At 50.5% G+C, this 17,891-nt stretch overlaps 2 protein-coding genes across 5 annotated transcripts; one reads left to right on the top strand and one right to left on the bottom strand.

The window, feature by feature from the left end:
- Positions 1 to 420: 420 nt before the first annotated feature.
- LOC142032563 (caspase recruitment domain-containing protein 8-like) lies at positions 421 to 13,380 on the top strand. Of its 4 annotated transcripts, XM_075031308.1 has the most exons (16): positions 421 to 498; positions 3,016 to 3,047; positions 3,321 to 3,374; positions 3,974 to 4,024; positions 4,505 to 4,534; positions 5,581 to 5,628; positions 5,723 to 5,766; positions 5,882 to 5,931; positions 6,736 to 6,956; positions 7,047 to 7,297; positions 7,915 to 8,049; positions 8,355 to 8,493; positions 8,930 to 8,986; positions 9,097 to 9,180; positions 10,299 to 10,568; positions 11,364 to 13,380. In XM_075031308.1, the coding sequence occupies exons 1-16, from the start codon at positions 470 to 472 to the stop codon at positions 11,381 to 11,383; spliced, it is 1,515 nt and encodes a 504-aa protein (XP_074887409.1). In that variant the 5' UTR covers positions 421 to 469; the 3' UTR covers positions 11,384 to 13,380. The 4 variants fall into 4 exon arrangements, with proteins under 4 accessions (XP_074887409.1, XP_074887412.1, XP_074887413.1 ...); XM_075031311.1 differs by lacking the exon at positions 11,364 to 13,380 and having other exon boundaries at positions 8,355 to 8,552; positions 10,299 to 10,538; XM_075031312.1 differs by lacking the exon at positions 11,364 to 13,380 and having other exon boundaries at positions 9,774 to 10,475.
- Positions 13,381 to 13,608: 228 nt separating this feature from the next.
- Positions 13,609 to 16,994, bottom strand: IL12A (interleukin 12A). The gene is made up of 5 exons (XM_075031313.1): positions 16,746 to 16,994; positions 15,002 to 15,109; positions 14,857 to 14,898; positions 14,648 to 14,752; positions 13,609 to 13,779 (listed from the first exon to the last, which is right to left on the bottom strand). The coding sequence occupies exons 1-5, from the start codon at positions 16,992 to 16,994 to the stop codon at positions 13,612 to 13,614; spliced, it is 672 nt and encodes a 223-aa protein (XP_074887414.1). The 3' UTR covers positions 13,609 to 13,611.
- Between the last annotated feature and the right edge of the window lie 897 nt (positions 16,995 to 17,891).

Raw genomic sequence — 17,891 nt, 5'->3', positions numbered from 1 at the left:
GTATATACCATACCTCTAGTCTTTTCTAATATGTAATACCTAGTATGTCCGGTATATGAAGAGTATAGATATATTTATGAAGGTATGCTATGTATATCGGTACCTATACTGAGAGAGCGTGTGTGTACGTGTGATATACGTGCACATATAGGTACGCAGCTGTGCGGCACGTGGGTGCGCACCAGGCGCACGAGTGCGCGTACACGCGCCTCCCTACAGGCCGTACCTAACACACCGTAGTACCTCCGTAGTACCTGGGGCCGTGGGTGCCTTATAGCAGCCATACGTCCCCCGGCTTATGCACAGACGGGCAGCGGGAACCGCGGCACGCTGCGCGCCGGAGGGGGGGGGCGTGGCGCGGCGGAGGGGGTGTGGCGCGGGCGTGGCCTCTGCTGGCCCCGCCCCCAGCCGCGGGGAGGCGGAGCGCTTTCCCCGCCAGGTTCCCGCGCCGCTCCCGCCTCCGGCCGCGATGTCCCGCCGCGGGCAGGAGACCGACAGGTGAGCGGGGATGGGGGGGGGAATGGGATCGGGGGGTCCCCCCCCCTCCCCGCCGCCATGTACCGCCCCGCCGCCGCGTTTCCCGCCTGCCGGGGGCCTCCCCAGCATCCCCGGCTCCCCCCCCTCTTCTCCAGCATCTCCGCCCCCCCCCCCCCTTCTCCAGCATCCCCGCCCCCCCCCCCGGCATCCCCTGCCCACCCCCCGCCCCTATTACCCCCCCCAGACCTCTCCTGATGCCCCTCCTGCCCCCCCAGCATCCTCCCCACCCCCCCGCCCCATCCCCCAGCATCCTCCTTTCTCCTCCATCCCCCCCCCCTCCTTCCCCATTCCCTCCAGTGTCCCCCCCCCCAATCTCCCCCACCCTGCCGGACCCCAGCGAAGGGGGTCACAGCCCAAAGGGGCGCCCCCCCCCATCCCATCCCATCACCAGCGGTTTTGGGGCCCAAGGCCCAGCCTTGCACCTGCAGCGGGGGCTCCCCAAACCCCCCCCCCCTTCCTCCTCCTCCTCCTCCTCCTCCTCTCCCCCCCCAGCCCCTCTCCTCATCCTCGGCAGACAAAAGCTCCGGCCGAGCCAGCGGCGTTCCCGCTCCGCCGCCCCCGCTCCGCCCCGGGCTCCCCCCCCGGGGCCCTCCCCGCTCCGCCCCGGTTGCCCGGCGGGTATCGCTACAACCGGGCTCGGGGCGGGGGGGGGGCCTTTAGAAACGAGCCCGCTTGGAGCTTTTTTTGTCTTGAAAGCTGCGCTCGCCAGCTGGGTCAGCTCAGAAACAATATCGCGACATGAGGGTTTTGCAGGGCGGGAGGGTCGAGCTGACAGTGGCTTTCTTCCTGACTGTAATTAATTGCGGGCAAAGCGTTTCTTATAGCAAACAGGGCTGACATCGGTTGGGGTTTTTTTGTTTGGTGGTTTTTTTTCTTTTTTTTTTTTCTTTTTTCTTTTTTTCTTTTTCTGCTTCTCTCCCCGCAAGTGTGTTTTTTTTAGCTTAGGAGGAGAGAATTGCAACCACAAAGGGGGATAAGCAAACCTTATTTAGCAAGTTGCACAAACAGCACTTGGCTCAGGCGCCGTCTCTGGGGTATATCCTGGCTTTGTCCAACCTTGCAGATACTATGTCGTTATTTACTTTTTTTTTTTTTTAAGATACAGTTTGGAAGCGCAAACCCCGTTGTGTAATTCCCCATTCGTGCCTGCAGCGAAAACCCTTGCCCAGTTTCTCCTCCGTGCCTAACCTGCACCGTTTTCCCTGCCCTTGACTGACAAACTCTTACAGCTCCAGGCTCCGTGGGAGCATCCCCACGCAGTCGCCTACCCCGCCGTGCTTCGCCCAGGACCCCCCTTGCTCACATCACTTCCCCTAGTGCCTCAGCCATACGTTAGGAGATTTAATCTCCTGCCTCTACCACCACCACCTATTCGTTTTTGATTTTTTTTTTAATTTCGTGTTTGAGCTGCCCCAGCGCTCACAGGGGCCCAGAGCCGATGGGCTGTGGATGCACAGCGGCAGCCCAGGATGGGCAAAACCGGTCTCCTGAGCTGAGCTGCCGAAAAGCAACTGCCGCAGCGTGGCTTCGCCATCGCCGGCATCCCTCGGCATCGCCGGCATCGCTCGGCATCGCCGGGATCCCTCGCCATCACCGGGATCCCTCGCCATCACCGGCATCCCTCACCATCGCTGCCATCTCTTGGCATTGCCGGGATCCCCTGGCATCGCCGGGGCAGCGCCGGAATCCCTCACCTGCCTCCAAAAAAACGAGGGGGTAGATGCTCTTTCCCTGCCCGCGTGGTGTGCGCGGCTGCTGTTCCAGCTGGCCGCTGGCAGGGCGAGGGGCTGAGATATTTGCTCGTGCCGCCGAAGCGAAGGAGAGCTGGATGTCACCTGCCGCTTTATGGTAACGGCGCCCAATTCCCTTCCTCGGCGGCAGCTTTTACGGTGGTTATTCGGTGGGGCCGCAGGAAGGACGTTGTGGAGCTTTGTGGAGCTTCGCAGAAAGGTTTCCAGACCTGATCTTTATCCGTAAATGATAAAACCAGCACGTTTCCCTTTTTCAAGAGCGAATGGAGGCTGAGGGTTGGTCTGAATTTGCCACGGGCCGCAAAGGGGTGATGGGCTCTGTTGGGGTCGTCTGCCACGTCTGAGCCACCACGTTTATCTGAGCTTCGTGCCTCGCTGAAGAAGATCGGTGGGATCGCCACCAAAACCCACGGGTGCCTGGCACAAAAAGTCCGGGTGCTTTGCAAAAGGGGCCGGGGCCGAGGGCTTGTGCCGGTGGGAAACACGTGCAGCAGAGCCAGGCGTCCCCGGCATGGCAAGGGCGAGAGCCAGGGCCACGGGTGATGTTAGAGAAAACTAATTTTTAATCACCAATCCCCCATCCTAAGTTACCTTATAGCCTCGGATTGCTTGCCCAAAGCCAGGGAGCGATGTCGGTGGGCAGGGAGGTGGGTAAATGCCGGCTTGTGTGGAGACGCAGCAAAGGGCTGATGGATCTGCTGATGTTATTTCCCGTTTTGTCTTCCAGCGGAGCCGAGTCCCTCTCTTCAGATGAAAAAGGTATGGTAGTTTTGTGGAATACAGCGCTTCACATGGGTTTGTTACAAGAAATGCCCATCCTTTGGAATGGAAATGCCTATTTTATAATGGCGGGCTTTAAAAAGCGGAGGGTAATGCCTTAGCTTAAGAGCTTTGGGTTTTTTTATACTGATTTTTAAAATTCGTATTCCTTTGCTCTTTATTCCCTTCCTCTGACCTCCCTAGCACATAACCACCAAGAGAAGAGTTAAATCTCTTTCAAGCTTAAATCCCCCGACCGCTTTTCTCTTGCAGAGGTGGCGGCCGGCGGCGCGGAGGGAGAGGGCTCGGCCGAGGAGCACCCGGCGGGTGAGCACACGCGTGGCTGCGGGTTTTCCCCGCGCGAGGGGTGGCGTGGCCGGCCTCGCACCCGCCGTTTCCCCGCAACGTTGATAGAACCCCGGCAGACGCTGCCGCAGCTCAAGTCGCTTGCTTTGCGATACCGGTTTCTCTTCGACTTATGTTTGGCAGAATAATTTGTGGAAGCCACGTGTGGCGCATCCCCGTGAGTCGCGTCACTGGTGGGACGCGCCGGCTCCCACCGATGCTTCTCCCACCTCACGTGTGTGCCACGGAAAACCGTAATTTAACTGGGTGGACTGGGACGTGCCACAGGTGAAGCTCCAAAATAGTCCCAGGTTGCAGAAAACATTAAAATTAAGCATCTCGAACGTCACCCGTACCCTTCAGAAGGGCCTGGGTGACCCCTGAGTCTCCCCTGGTGCTGGGATTTGATGCTCTGATGCTCCTCTCTGCCTAAGGGTGCCTCAGTACCTTTTTCTGCTCCTATATTATCTAGCTGGCTGACCAATCTGGTGTGTTTAAGCTTCTAGATGTATCCCTTTCCTTACCGGTGGCATTGCTTGATTTCATTCTGCCTGTGACTAACGGGGTGTAATTTTGTTAAGGAGAGGACAGTTCCGAAAACAGCTCCAGCAGTAGCTTGGAAGAGGAGTCAGGTGAGCATCGCGTCGCGATTTTTGTGTTTCCTCTTCTGAAAATTTACGTTCAGTTTAAACCAGCTGCTTTTCGTGGGAGTGGTTGCAGGGTTATTGCATAAGACTGTTAATTCAGTGATCGCGTGCTGAAAAGGAGAATGATGTTTTTGTGAGCAAATGATTTCCCAGCCGCTCAGTTTTGAGCAGGGCAATAATAGAGGAGCAGCAGCTAATGTTGCTTTAGCCACATAGACACAATACCCGCAGATGTTTTTACACCACACTAGTTGTCCAAACACCAAGAGGCTATAAATCTGCTCGAGAGTTGGCAGCAAAAGTGGCAAAACAGGATGGACAGGAAAAGAATTAAAGGAAGCGTTTGCTGTTGATGAAAAGCCTGCGGGTTTGCGCTTACACGGCTTACACCACCAGCAGTTTATTCTGGTTTCATGTAAGATTGATGGTCTTTAGTTAAATAATTACAAAGCTTTTTCTCATCAGATGCGGAAGAGCTGGATGGAAGGAGGTCGGGTGAGCGTGCTTTTATTTTCTTCCTTATATCCGTCTCGCAAGGCGCGAGGAAGCCACCACGGGTAAGGGATGCACGAGGGTAGCGAGAGGTGACGGCAGGAGAGCGATTTAGGAGCTGGTCCGGCCGTCCCCCTCCACGTCTTTCGGTAAAACGACTTGCCGAAGAGCACGCACCCAGGAAGGGGGTTCGCCCGGGGGTGCACGCGGTTTTCTCCGCAAACGGAGCCCGGCGCGGGGCTGGGGGCGCGGGGAGATGCCGGACGGAGCCGAGCCGAATTTCTGCCTGCCACGGGGTCGCCGCAAACCCCGCCGCGGCTCGGGGACTGAAATAGCCTGGCCGCGGGAAGGGAGCCAACGCGCTGGGTGGTGTTTGCCTGATGTTTTCCAGGCCGTTCGCTGCAGCGAGACGTTTTTTCGCCTCTCCCACATCTGCCTGCCCGGGAGGGCGTTGATGTCCCGGGATGACTTTGGGACAGCCCGGCTGGAGTCCCAGCTTGCAGGGAGGGGTTTTGGTGGGACGGGGAGCGGGAGCGAGCGGCTCCTGCCAAATCCACCCTTTGGGCTAAAAGCTTTTGCCCGATGCGTCGGCTCTGCTTGCTTTCTGTTGCGTTGCGGGGTTAATAAGGAGGATTCAGGCACTTTTCAAACATTTTAGGGACAAATCCACTGCAAGCAGCACGGTTAACCTGCTCGCGGGGAAGCGCCGTTGCCAGCTTCCACGCCGGGTGGTTGAACTTTGTACTTGGCACAGTGAGACTCGTCCCGGGGATGAATCTGAGTTTTTAACCCCAGTGGAAATTTCCGGTAGTTTGGCCAAGCTACGAGCTTTTGACAAAAATTGTATCCTGAGGTTCAGCTTCATCCCCACGCTGTGCAAAGCACGGACAAACAGGTGTGCAAGTGTGCCTGCAAGAACTTAGTCCTAGGAATATTCTCCTTAGGTTTTTATGAACGGAAGCAAATTAAATTGGTGGGTTGTCCCTGCTGTATATGGGAGCAGAAACCCGCTGGAGGCTGAGGTGTTTGCTGCAACCTCTTTTTTGTAGATGAAGAAGAGGAGGAGAAGGAATCGCTAGCGCGCTGCAATGAATCAGGTAGTAACAGATCTCTTGAGGGCTGGGGTTTTTTTTCTGAATGCTTAATTACTTTGCTTTTCATGAGCTGATCATCTTCCTGTTTTCTCACTAGGAGTGAAGTGTCTGCCACCCTGTGAGCATTGCAGAAATGAAAATGTACGTTTATAAAAAAAAAAAAAAGCACATATTTTTCATGAGACAATTTGCAGAACGTATTTCTGCTCTCTCATCACCTTTTTAAATATGTTTTTTTTTTTAAATCTATTTATAGGACCAGAAGGAGGAAGTGACCCCTAGGATGCTTTCTGGAGGACAATATGTGTATGGATTTTTTTAATATAATGGGTATCCATTTACATTGTTCTCATCAAGATACTTCTCTCTTCGGTTTAAGCGGGGAAAAAGACTAATTTGCTGCACAGATACATTTGAAGTTATACCAGAAGATGCCCCCAAATCCTTAAAAATAAACAACTTAGAGCAGCGGCCCCTGCTGCATCTGGATCCTGGTCCAAAAAAGCTCTTAGGATGGCTTCCTGCCTGCCTCGTCTTGCTGCAGTGATTAACATCAGGCACATTTTTACATGCTTGTTTTAGTCCGGACGCACGTGAGGGGTCTTGCCCTGCTTCACAGGAATACTCATCCTCCCCGTTCGCACTGACCTTGCATTTTTCTCTGGATGCCAGCCTTGTTCGCCCTCTCTCTGTCTTGGAAGTTGTCACCGGTGTGTGACGTTGGTGATGTCCGTGTGTGATGTTGCTGTTGTCTGTGTACGATGTCGATGCTGTCGGCGTACGGTGTTGGCTCCGACGTCGACGGGAGCCGGGCTGAGCCCTTTGTGTAAAAGCAGCTGCCTCGTTTGCAGGAAACGTTATGCAAAACGTTCATGACAGCTATTTTGCGTGCACTGGCTGGGTCCTCCTGGCCAGTTTTTAACACTCCAGCGATTGTTTAAACATTGAGACTGGAGAGAAAAAAATGTTGTGGCTTCTGTGCTATTCAGATAAAGTGCCTTGCGCTTGTTGGGAAGGGAGTTTCTCTGTTATCCCTTGCAAAGCACATTGTTAACGGTATTTACTAGGCGGTGGAAAATAAACTAACCGGGTGACTCTTGCCCACGGCAGGGTGCAGCTGGACGCAGAGGGGACCTACCAGTGCAGCCTCACGGGCTTGATTTTTGAGGTAACGGGGGCCGTCAAAATCACATATTCCCTCTTATCCTGGAGCAAATACGCCAACCTCGTGGAAAAGCCGTGGATCGTGGGCGGCCCCCTCTTCGACGTGCGCTGCGACTCGACGCCGGCTCTCACCTCCATCCAGTTTCCCCACTCCCTCTGCCTCGGCGGTGAGTGCCGGCGGGTGCGGGGTTGGGTGGGGGGGGTGTCTGCCGGCTCCCCGGCGCGGGAGGTGCTGAGACAGCCCCGCGTCCCCGCAGATCATGGCGCCGGCATGGCCTTCAAGGTTTTGCACGTCAAAGGCGAGGGGGCAGCCATCGAGCCCTCCGCCGACTACTCGGCCTCGCACGTCAAGTGGCTGGTGAGCTCGCTCTCGCCGGTGGGACCCCTCATCCAGAGCCAGGAGCCGGTGCAGTACCACGGTGCCGTCATCCTCTACAAAGTCGTCGACGAGCATCCCTCCTTATCCTTTCGGGTCTACGTGGCTACAAACAACGACTCCTTTATAAAGGTATGGCTCGTGTCGGGGGGGTCTAGGGTGGGACGACGTAGAGACACACGGGCAGGGCTGGTTATGGGGGTGCTACGCGGAGGATGGGTACGGCGGAGAGATGCTCTTCTCTCGCCCTACTGTTTGCAGGCAATAGCGATGTACATGTATAATGAGACTTCCGTACCGAAAAGGTCTGCCAAGTTAGGGTGCGATGCTTCAGAAAAGAAATACATCAGAAACCTGTTCGCCGCCAAAATCCACGGAGCTCAGGATTTACGTCTGAAAGGGCTTCTTGTCCTCCCACCCGTTCCCCGCTACGATTCGTAGGCAAACAGTAGGAGAGGACAGCAACGAATAACCTTCCTTTTATTCGGGTCGCAAACTCTTCTGTCTAATTTCACCCAGGTAGCACAATAGCTGAAGAAGTTTATTTGATGTTTTTTGAGGATGGTGTTTAGTGCACAGCTTTCTGTAAAGTTTGCCTTATGGGACAGGTCGCAGACATTTCATAGAGCTGGGGACAGAGAAGAGCCCAAGGAGCCGCATTAGCACAGGTTTTAAATGTTAATTCCTTTACTGAGGTGAGTAACCTTTAAATTGTATTTTTAAATTTAAATTGTATTTTTAAATTTCAGGATATCTCAAGAGCTGTAAAACATTCAAATAAGAAGTTTGTTAAAATTGACAAGCCCCCTGTATGCCAAAAATTACTTCAGAAAGGGAAGAGGTATAGATTAATTTGCGAGCCAGAAGCTGAAATAACTCCAGAGGTAAGTCCCTTACACAACCCTCTTTTCGTGCATGGCCGCTTAATTAGAAACATGACACAAAATGGCTTTTCCTGTACGTTCCTGCACTGGCATTAAGGGCATTTTTCACATTCATTTGCCATTGCGGCAGAAAGCATTTGCCTCATAGAGCCCTAAAATTTGGGGATGAAATCCTGATGCTGAAGTCAACAGCAACACCCTGGGGAGACTGGGGTTGGGCTCAGATCTGTGCCAACAGCCAAATACCTCCTCTTTAGCTTACGTGTTGGATAAATATTTATTTTTAACATATTTACATTGTATAGGAAATTGAATTTGTTGATGGATCTCTCTTGAAACTAAAAAGTTACATTGAAGTCTATTTGGAGAAACCCGACGACTTCACCTTGTCTTTGGTTGAGCTGGAGTCTGATGCGACCGTATGGAAAGCAAGACTAAGGGAGAGTGAGTCTTTGGTCTTCCCACGGCTAGTTCGGTCCTGCGGAAAAGATGCAGGAGTTGGGGTATAATTCCACCCTTAGATGCACCTAAATTCCCGCCGTTAAAATCGCGAGGTTTGGAGCCGGAGTTGATAAAACACAAAGAGAAGAGCTCCGGGAGGTCGGGTAGTGGATGTTGTGACGGCTGCGGGGTGTGCGGGAGGATGCTCCGCTTTAGTTTTACTTACTGGGAATAATATGCAATCTCTATTGCATATTATAGATGGCGTGCTGCAGCACATCGGATACAAGGAGAAAAATCATCTCATTATGTGAAATCTTAGCTCAGCAGCTGGAATCCACCCAGCAGCTTGGTTTTGTGCCTGAGAATTGTTTGATGTAGGGCATAGCAGTGGGAATTCCTCCCTCACCTTTTGTTTCCTCTGAAAACTGTTTCCCAGGTGACTGGATACATTACGATCAGAACAAAAACGAGCAGAAAAGAAGCACAGTCAGTAGTAAGTCAATCTGAAGATAAGTCGGGGTTGCTTATTCTCTGGGTACCGGGCTTGCTGTTGTAGCTCAGGTGACACGAAAGAAGTAACATCACCTCTCGCTTGCTTCTTAGATGTCAAAAAACGGAAACCAGCCCTCAGCATTTTGGAAGAAGACGAGCTCTGCAGCAAAAAGCAAAAGACTGGCAATACTGCAGGTAGAGCATTTCTGTGTTGTTTAATATAACAGGTTTGAGTTGGTTTTTTTTCTTTTTGTAGCCCATGAATTGAACCTGAGCTCACTCTTTTAAAGAATGCACAAATCTGAGCAGGAAATAGGGGAGGAGAAAGCACTGCTTTTGTAGGTGCGGAATTTGTACCTACATTGGTATGCTTTAGTACACTGTCGTTCATTGGGTAAGTAAATGGGGAAAAACAGCTAGGAAATTTGCTTTGTAAGGGACAGCTAAAATGATATTGTCTTCTAGGACTGGGAAATAGTGGCTGTTTTTGAAAGAGATTTCCACTACGTGTCTCAGATTTTGCATTTGGGATATCTCCTGAGCCATAACAGGCTAAGTTTTTCTAGAAAAAAAGTAATAATAAAAAAAAAAGAGCTCCCACTCATTGTTGACATGTGATGTCCTGATGGTCAGAGATACTCGCTGGCTGGGAGCTCCCACCCGGGAACTACTCATTTACTAATAGTTTGTTGGAAAAAATAGAGAAGAAATAATGTTAGTTCAATAAGTCAGTGACAAAAAAATCAGCAGAAGTAGCCATGTAGGTGTTTGTTTATGTGTGCATGTAGCCACCAGAGGGAGAGCTTCCATCCCTCAGAACCTCAGGTTTATGCGGAAAGCGGCTCAGTCTGTGTAACAGCGCGGGCTGAGACTTCGGAGCCGTGGTAATTAAAGGAAAAACAAACATCACCTTTCTGGAGCAGCCGTAGGCTTCGACAGCAACAGACATCTCAACGTGCCGACAGGTAGCGAGTGCTTAGTGTGGCCTTAACATTACATGTCTCAAAATTTCTGGGTGCTTGGTAATATAAAGTACCAAGGGAGGTTCTGCTGGATGAACAGCTGCTTATAAATGGGGAAAAAAACCCCTTTACAGCAGCAGCCAGCATGCAATCGGTGTTGTCGTCTTCGTGAGCTAGGCTGCTTAGTCCTTCGGTGCTTTTCTGCAGCGCGTGGCTCTGAGCTTGCCGGATAATCTGAATAATAAGATCACCTTCATCGTACGTCCCCTGGCCACGTGCAGAACTAATAGTGTAATTTAGTTACAAGTTTAATGAGAAGGGCAGTGTTAAATCTGTTCTATGTCTTTTCAGATGGAATTGAAATAAAAATCTTAACTGATCAACAGCTGATGGTGATCGCAAAGCTGTTTGGTAGGCAGTGGAGAGAAATTGCTATTGAGTGTCTTCAGATGGAGATGAAAGACATTGAGCAGATTCAGGCAACGGAGGAAGAAGTTAATATGCAAAAATTTCTGGTGTTAAGCAAGTGGAGAGACAGAGAACAAGGCAACGGAACTGCAGAAGCTTTGTACAGAAGCCTCCGTGAAAAAGCGTCCCATGAGATACTGCAAGCCCTACAAGGTATTGCCTTCCCATTACATTTATTTAATTACATCAGTGTGTTTCAGGTGTATTTTAAGAATTTGCATCAGAGGGTTTACCAAATACCTAGTACACGTTTTACTACGTAGGTCAAAATTGTCTCCCTTCTGACATTAGCAATGACTTTCTTTCTTGTGGCATTTTTATACTTCCCTTCAGAAACTTAGAAAATGAATATTTTTGCACTGACTGGGTTGAGAGTACTCTCAGCGTGACCTGGCCATCACGCTCAAATAAGTCAGTGTTACATACCCAAGCCAATTCTTCATTTTCTCAGGGAGTCCAAAGAAGAGATGTTTGGGCCTTTGCTCTTGTGTATTTTCGGAAGGGTTAATTAACACCTTCCCCTGACGGATGACTCTGCGGTTCGGTCCTGCAGACCCGTGTGTGTGTACGTATTTCCTCACTGCCCACGCGTGGTCCCGCTCATTTCTGTGGGGCTCCTTACGTTCGGTCCATCTTCTGCAGACCGAAGTTGTTCACTGAGCTGAGAAGTCAGCCAGCCAAGGGAAACCTTTCCCAAAAACTAAATATATTTTTTTTCTGGAACAGGCAAAACTTTGTTCTTTCTTTCTTCTCCCTAAAAGCAACCTGGCTGCAAAGGGTGGCGAGCTGCTCGTGCTCTCTCGCTCATCTGAGCCTCACAAACCTCTCCGTACCGTAGCCTTGCGCTGTCTCCTAGGATTTTAACGCATTTATTATTCCACTTGAATACTGCAGTAACTTCCAGAGATGAGATAATCTGGCTGTGTTTGTGCGGGTTCCTCTCCTCAGGTTTCTCGGCGCGGTGCTGAGCTGGTGAAGGAGCGCGGTGGGAGCGTCACGTCACGCTTCTCCGGCGTCTCGCCGAGATTCGGGAAAGAAGACGCAAGGCATCATCGCTCAGCGGAAAGCTTAGGCGGGCTCTTCGCAAGAAACGTAAATGAAATTTTGCGCGGATACAAGCACACCTAAGGCTTTCAGGAGCAATGACTGGTGTGGTGGATCCCGGCACCGCGGCCGGGAGTGCCGGGCATCACGTTCGGGGAAACCCAACACTGCCAACCGGCTTTGTCTCATTTGAGCCAGTCCTAAAAGACATGAGCACTGGAAGAAACCAGTTTACCTTGTTCAGGTGTATGATCCTTATCTGGAAACGTTTTTATTTACATCAGGGAAAGATAGGGAGAAAAGTTACGCCGTGACTTTCGTCCCCTTAAAAAAAAATATTGAACTGCCAAAATCATGAGGTACATCGTATTTCTGACAGATGCCCAAGATCAGGGAAGAATAATCCTAAACTTGCAGATAAATTCCTTTGCGTAATCACTGTATATATACATAATTACTGTATATACTCACGTACATTCAGTCCTTGTTAAGCTGTGGTTCTGTTTTCTTTCACGGGAGCACCACTATTGACCTCAGGCAGCTTTGAATTTTCCTGGGAATTCCTTCTTCACTTTTCTGTATAGCCTGTCTCAATTTTCATGAGATATTTTTTAATGTTGTATATTTTTTTTTCTGTATTATCAACTTTTTATACTTTTTTTTTACTTGATTAATTTTAACTTGAATAGAATTAGGTGCTTAAACTAAAATGGGAAAAGCGAAAATCTCTGCGAAGGCTGTTACTCCGTCGGCAACGCACGTACTACAGAATTGGAAAAGGTTTGGAAAGAATGCTACTTGCAGAAGAGAGCGGAGACGCCATAAGGGAGATTGTCTAGTTTTTAAAGACACAGGATTCTTCTGGTCATCTTCCTCTGCGTATGTTTATGAAAGAAGCAGCATACTTTTAAAAAATAAGGATTAAAAAGGAAACATTTACACTATTTACGTATGATTTTTTTGGATTATTTTTTTATTTTAGCTATTGGGTGAAACGTTGCAAGTTTGTTGTATGTCGTGGGCCGTCTTTCCAAGCCTTGATGCTCCACGTTATCGAACATCCCAGGGGGTGGCCGAGGAAAAGGGCTGTGTCGGTGCCCAGGACCTCGCGGGCTTTTCTGCTGATGGGGCGTTTAGGGGGAAAAAAAAGCTGTGGGAGGCAGGGTGGGCTCGTGGGGGGCTCTCCAGCCCCAGGCAGAGCTGCCCTTGGCTCTTCAATCTGGGACAAGCGGCGGGACTTTGCCATCAGGGGCACCTATAAAATACACGATAAAACCCAAAGCTCTAATAGGACCCTCTGGTCAGAAGCAGAAATCAGTAAATCTAAGCGGGAAAGAAGATGCTTGTTTGTAATAACGAGGGTGACGGGATAGCGTAGCAAGTGGCGAAAAGAGATGATAAGGTCTTTGACCTTCAGGTTCTTTAAACCAACTTCAAGAACCTTTTTAAAAAATTATATTTCTGTGGTCTTCAGTTTGGCTTTGTTCCAGTTCTCGCAAGCAGAAGGAATTAAAATATTACAGTTGCATAAGGTCAGCAGGGCACCGAGGCTCGAGGTTGTGCTTGCCTTACGACTCGGTCTGTGCTGGGGATCGTCTGTGGGAGTAGGGATTTTAAACTGAGATACCAGTGCTGAATGTTACTATGGTATGCCTTTACATCCCAGCAAGTATTTTAAAAGTATGATCAATATGACATTATCATATTGATTCATGCTATATCTCAAGGAAGAAAAAAAGTCACCACATTTTTTATGCAAACTTTGATTTTATTAGGCAATAAATAGAATAAATAAGGAATATCATCATAAATAAATTGATTATTATAAATATGTTTCAATTCCTGAAAATTACAGCTGAATAAATAAAACAGTGAAGACAAATTACAGTTGAGTGTTCGGTGGTTTGAGAACATTTTGGTGCTACAATGTAGCTTATTTTCTAGAAATCTAGAAGTCGAACGTGATAGCTTAAAAAAGCACTGAAAACAGCTCGCTAAAACCTGATTTCTAAGAAACTCTGTGAAATAATTATGCGCTAGACTCCTTAAAACGCCCCCAACCACCTGGCAGGGTATTGACCCTACTCTTTTTTTTTTTCTCCAAAACGTTCCTAGGTCAAATTTATACCCCAAGCGCTGGCGGGCTGGGCGCTTACAGCGAGGTCTCTGCCGAGGTGAGGTAATTCATCATCCTGTTGATGGTGACCGTGCGGATTCGGAAGGCGTGAAGGATGCTGCAGAGCCTCATCCTCTCCTTGAAGGAGGTCAGCCCCGCGCCTGCCGACGGCTGCGGCACGCTCCCGCTGCCGCTCTTCAGGGCCTGGGAAGAGGTAGGGCTGTTAAAAACTATCACCAGAAAGTGGCTAACACGTAAAGCTCTTCAGGTTTTTTTTTGCCCCCTGAGTGATAAACGGCAAGGCTTAGAAATAATGTATGTAAATGAGAGATTTGAAATACTTAATGATATAATTAATAGACTTAGGATGCGCAGCTGTACTTCCCTTGAGACGAAAGTGGCCATTCATGCACAAAGGCTCTTTCTGCCCAGGAATAAAGATGCTTTTTTAATAAACAGCATGGCCAGCTTTGTCTAGAGACCCGTTAGACTGGGCTCATCAGCCCGTGGCCAGAATCTCCGGGCTATCGGGAGATGCTGTGTCAATACAAAGGCAATTAACTTTTTTTTTTTTAAGTAGCTTTTGTTAAACAAACCAACAAGCTTTTAACATCTATTTCCTCTAGTCAGTAAGACTATTTATCAAAGTTCAGTACATCCTATGTCATATCCAGTATAGCAGGTGTATTGTATTTCAGTCTTTGGAAGAGAAATAGAGCCAGGTCCCTTTTACTCTATCTTTTACTCTATTTTTGAGTTCTTTGAGGAACTGGCAGAAAATCCTGTACCCCGTCTCCTTGCAAGAGCAGAGCAGCGTGAAATAAGGAGGGCTGCTAAGGAGCCATACGTCCGAGTCCTGATGTATTGACCACATCGGCAAGGCAAAAATATGAAGCGAGAGACATAATTCATAAGAATCAAGTCTTCTCTAGGACAAATCAGTAGCGGACAATCTTTTAAATTGCCAGGTTAAAGAAAGGTCGCTATTTGACTGACTACAAAATGGAGCGCACTGAATTAAAAACTGGTTTAAGACAGAAATAGTAGAAAGGAAGGAGACAGAAATACTTACTTTCATCATTTCATCAATCTTTGCTAGCACCTTTTGATCATTGAAGTTCTTCAGCTCTGCCCTGTAGGCATTCAGATCCTCATAGATGCCCTGCAGGCATTTAGTCTGCAAAAGTCAGAATTATTAGGAAATGTGGGAATCTGTTGTTAAAACGCTTTAAACATACGACGAGCAAAAGAAGGGGTTCTTTGGGGAAACTTGCAATTTACCGTATCAAAAGTAGATCTTTCCAGTGCTGGACAGTTTCCAGTCTGCAAATTAAAGAAGAAATGAGACATGGTGATTTTGTGGAAGTGTGAATTATATGGCTGTTCCACGGAAATATGATGCTGAAACTCAATATTTTTTTTTTACCCCTGGATCCTCAGATGTGCAAGCTTTTATCGTGTTGGTTTGATTCTTAGTGATATCTTCAAGATCAACCTCTTCAAGGGTACACTCAAATCCCAGGGTGCTGAGGTCCTGTGTTAAAAAGGGAATAAAAAAGGGTTATTGACTCAGCTTCACGGTACTGTGCGTACATATATGTAAATACACACAATTATAAGTGATGTGTCACAGCTCTCTGAGCTTAGCTGAATCCTAGGAATGAGGCTGTGTGAGGACCGTGGTGAAATACAAAAGCTAGCAAATGGACTAAGAGACTGAAATGCATGGGGCAGTTGCATTTAGTGGGCATAAGCTCAGGCTTTGCACAGATTTGTTTTATATGTTGTCGTAAATCGCACTGCCTCCGTTACTTTGAACTATTCTCTCAGATGTCGAATCTATTGAGAACTTTATGTCGCTATAGTTTTAAACATAAAGTATCTCTTAGAAAGTGAAAAATAACTAATACCATCTGCATAGACATTTAACGGTGCTCACTGACCCACTGCAAGTGTGGGAACAATGCACCTATTTAGCGGTGGGGTTTTTTGTGGTTCTCCAAGATGAATCTTGCGACAATAGCAGGGAATTTTAGCAAAAAAAAAATCCCCTTGGCACTACTGCCAGGGAGCTTTAGTGCAGAAAGATGCTAGAGCACCAAACCGGCGACACCAGCAGCAACATATGAACACTACGACAAAGTCGTGAGCAAGTGCTTTCCTGAGCCAGTTCTGCAGTGGCCTTAGAGAAAGTGTTCAAAAACGAGAGCGCTCCTGAAATTGCTGGCACCGCTAATGGTGTGTGTGCTCCTGTGGGGTTGTGGTGAATAAGGGCTGAGAAAGACACCTGAGCAAATCCCCATCCTAAAGGGCTGGTCAGTGGAGGCATGAAAGCAGGGACCAGGCGTAGAGTCTTAAAGGGAGTCTGCAGAGAGCATCCACCCCCCTGGGTGCCCTCACCAACCCATCACTGCCTGCCTGGGTACCCTCACCAATCCCTCACTGCTTGCCTGGGTACCACCACCGACCCATCACTGCCTGCCTGGGTGCCTTCACTGCCCCATTGCTGCCCACCTGGGTACGTTCACCAACCCATCACTACCCGCCTGGGTACCACCACCAACCCATCACTGCCTGCCTGGGTACCACCACCAACCCATCACTGCCTGCCTGGGTACCCTCACCAACCCATCACTGCTTGCCTGGGTGCCATCACTGCCCCATTGCTGCCCACCTGTGTGCCCTCCCCAGTCTATCACTGCCCGCCTTGGTGCCATCACTGCCCCATCACTGCCCGCCTGGGTGCCCTCACCAACCCATCGCTGCCCTCCTTGGTGCCCTCCCCAACCCATCGCTGCCTGCCTGGGTGCCCTCCCCAACCCATCACTGCCCGCCTGGGTGCCCTCACCAACCCATCGCTGCCCTCCTGGGTGCCCTCCCCAACCCATCGCTGCCTGCCTGGGTGCCTTCACTGCCCTGTCAGTGTCCACCTCAGTACCCTCACCGCCCCATCACTGCCCGCCTGGGTACCCTCCCCAACCCATCGCTGCTCTCCTCGGTGCCCTCACCAATCCATCACTGCCCGCCTTGGTGCCATCGCTGCCCTCCTCGGTGCCCTCCCCAACCCATCGCTGCCCACCTGGCTACCACCCCCCACCCCCTGCCCCCCTCCCCTCCCCAACCCGCATCCCCCAGCCCCACTTCACCCCCCCCGGGACCCCCGGCCGAACCTTCAACCGCCGGAGGGAAGCGTCGGCGGCTTCCAGCAGCTCCCGGGAGCGATTCAACCCTTCGGCGAGGCGGTGAGGAGCCAGGGGGGGCCGCGGCAGAGCCCGGCCGGGGGTGGGCAAGAGGAGGCTCAGGCAGAGAAGGGGCAGCGGCAGCGCCGGCCGGTTCCCTGCCGGCCGCCTGCAGAGCCGGGCGGCAGCGCTGCGGGGCGCTCCCCGCCCGCCGCTGCCCGCCCCGCCGCGCCGCTCCATGCTGGGGGCGATGCTGGGGAGGCCGGTGGGGATGGTGGTGCGGGGTAGGGAGGGGAGAAGCGGGGCCCGGTTGCCGTCGGGATCCTCGCCGGCTTTTTATCGGGGGCGGCCGGAGCGGGAGTTCCCCCTCTTCTCCTTTTCTTTTCACAGCGGCGATTCGGTGAGGCGAAGCGGTGGAGGGGGGCCGGGGGGCGGCCAGGACTCATCCCGAGAGCTGCTGGGGTTGCTGGGAATCCCGGTAGGGCGGAGGAGGGGGGGGGGGTGGTTTGGGGGGGGTCCGGGGGTCGGGACCGGCGGCGGAGGCCGGCTGGGGGTGCTGCGGGCAGAGGCGGTGGAGGGTGGGAAGGGGTTTCGCTGGGGCTGTTGCCCTCGCTGCCAGCTTTGGGGCCAACTGGGGTGGCTTAAAGGATGCGTAGGACACGTGGAGACGCTTTTCCATTTCCGTTCTTTGCTATTAAAAACCATCACGGCGTGACGTCGTTAATGAACGCTCGCTAAAGCCCGCCTGGAAACTTGCCTTTGGCCGATATACTCGGTATGATGGCCGAATATTCCAACATTAGTCCACGTGGCCGTACTTGGCCTGGCCAAAAGGCTGTAGGAAACTTTTCTATCTGTCGGGTCTGCTGTGAAGTCAATGGGAGTTTTGCTATCGACTCGGAAGGGAGCAGGATGAATCAAGAGTTTTATATTGCATTTTCAGGTTCTTTTTATTTTAATTGACATCTTGTTTCCCATAAGAAGGCTGTGGCATGTCTAAAGGCTTACTTTGCTAGAATACCAGCACTGCATAATTTTCCATTTTCACCGTGTGTTTTCCATTTCTGCACTAGTCATTAGGCTGTGGTTTTAATCTTGTGTAGGAGACTTTTTTTTTTCTGACACAGAAGTGAAAGA

The sequence above is a fragment of the Buteo buteo genome, chromosome 7 (assembly GCF_964188355.1).
Source record: "Buteo buteo chromosome 7, bButBut1.hap1.1, whole genome shotgun sequence".
NCBI classification, from domain to species: Eukaryota; Metazoa; Chordata; class Aves; order Accipitriformes; family Accipitridae; genus Buteo; species Buteo buteo.
This window is presented reverse-complemented; position numbering and strand designations above follow the sequence as displayed.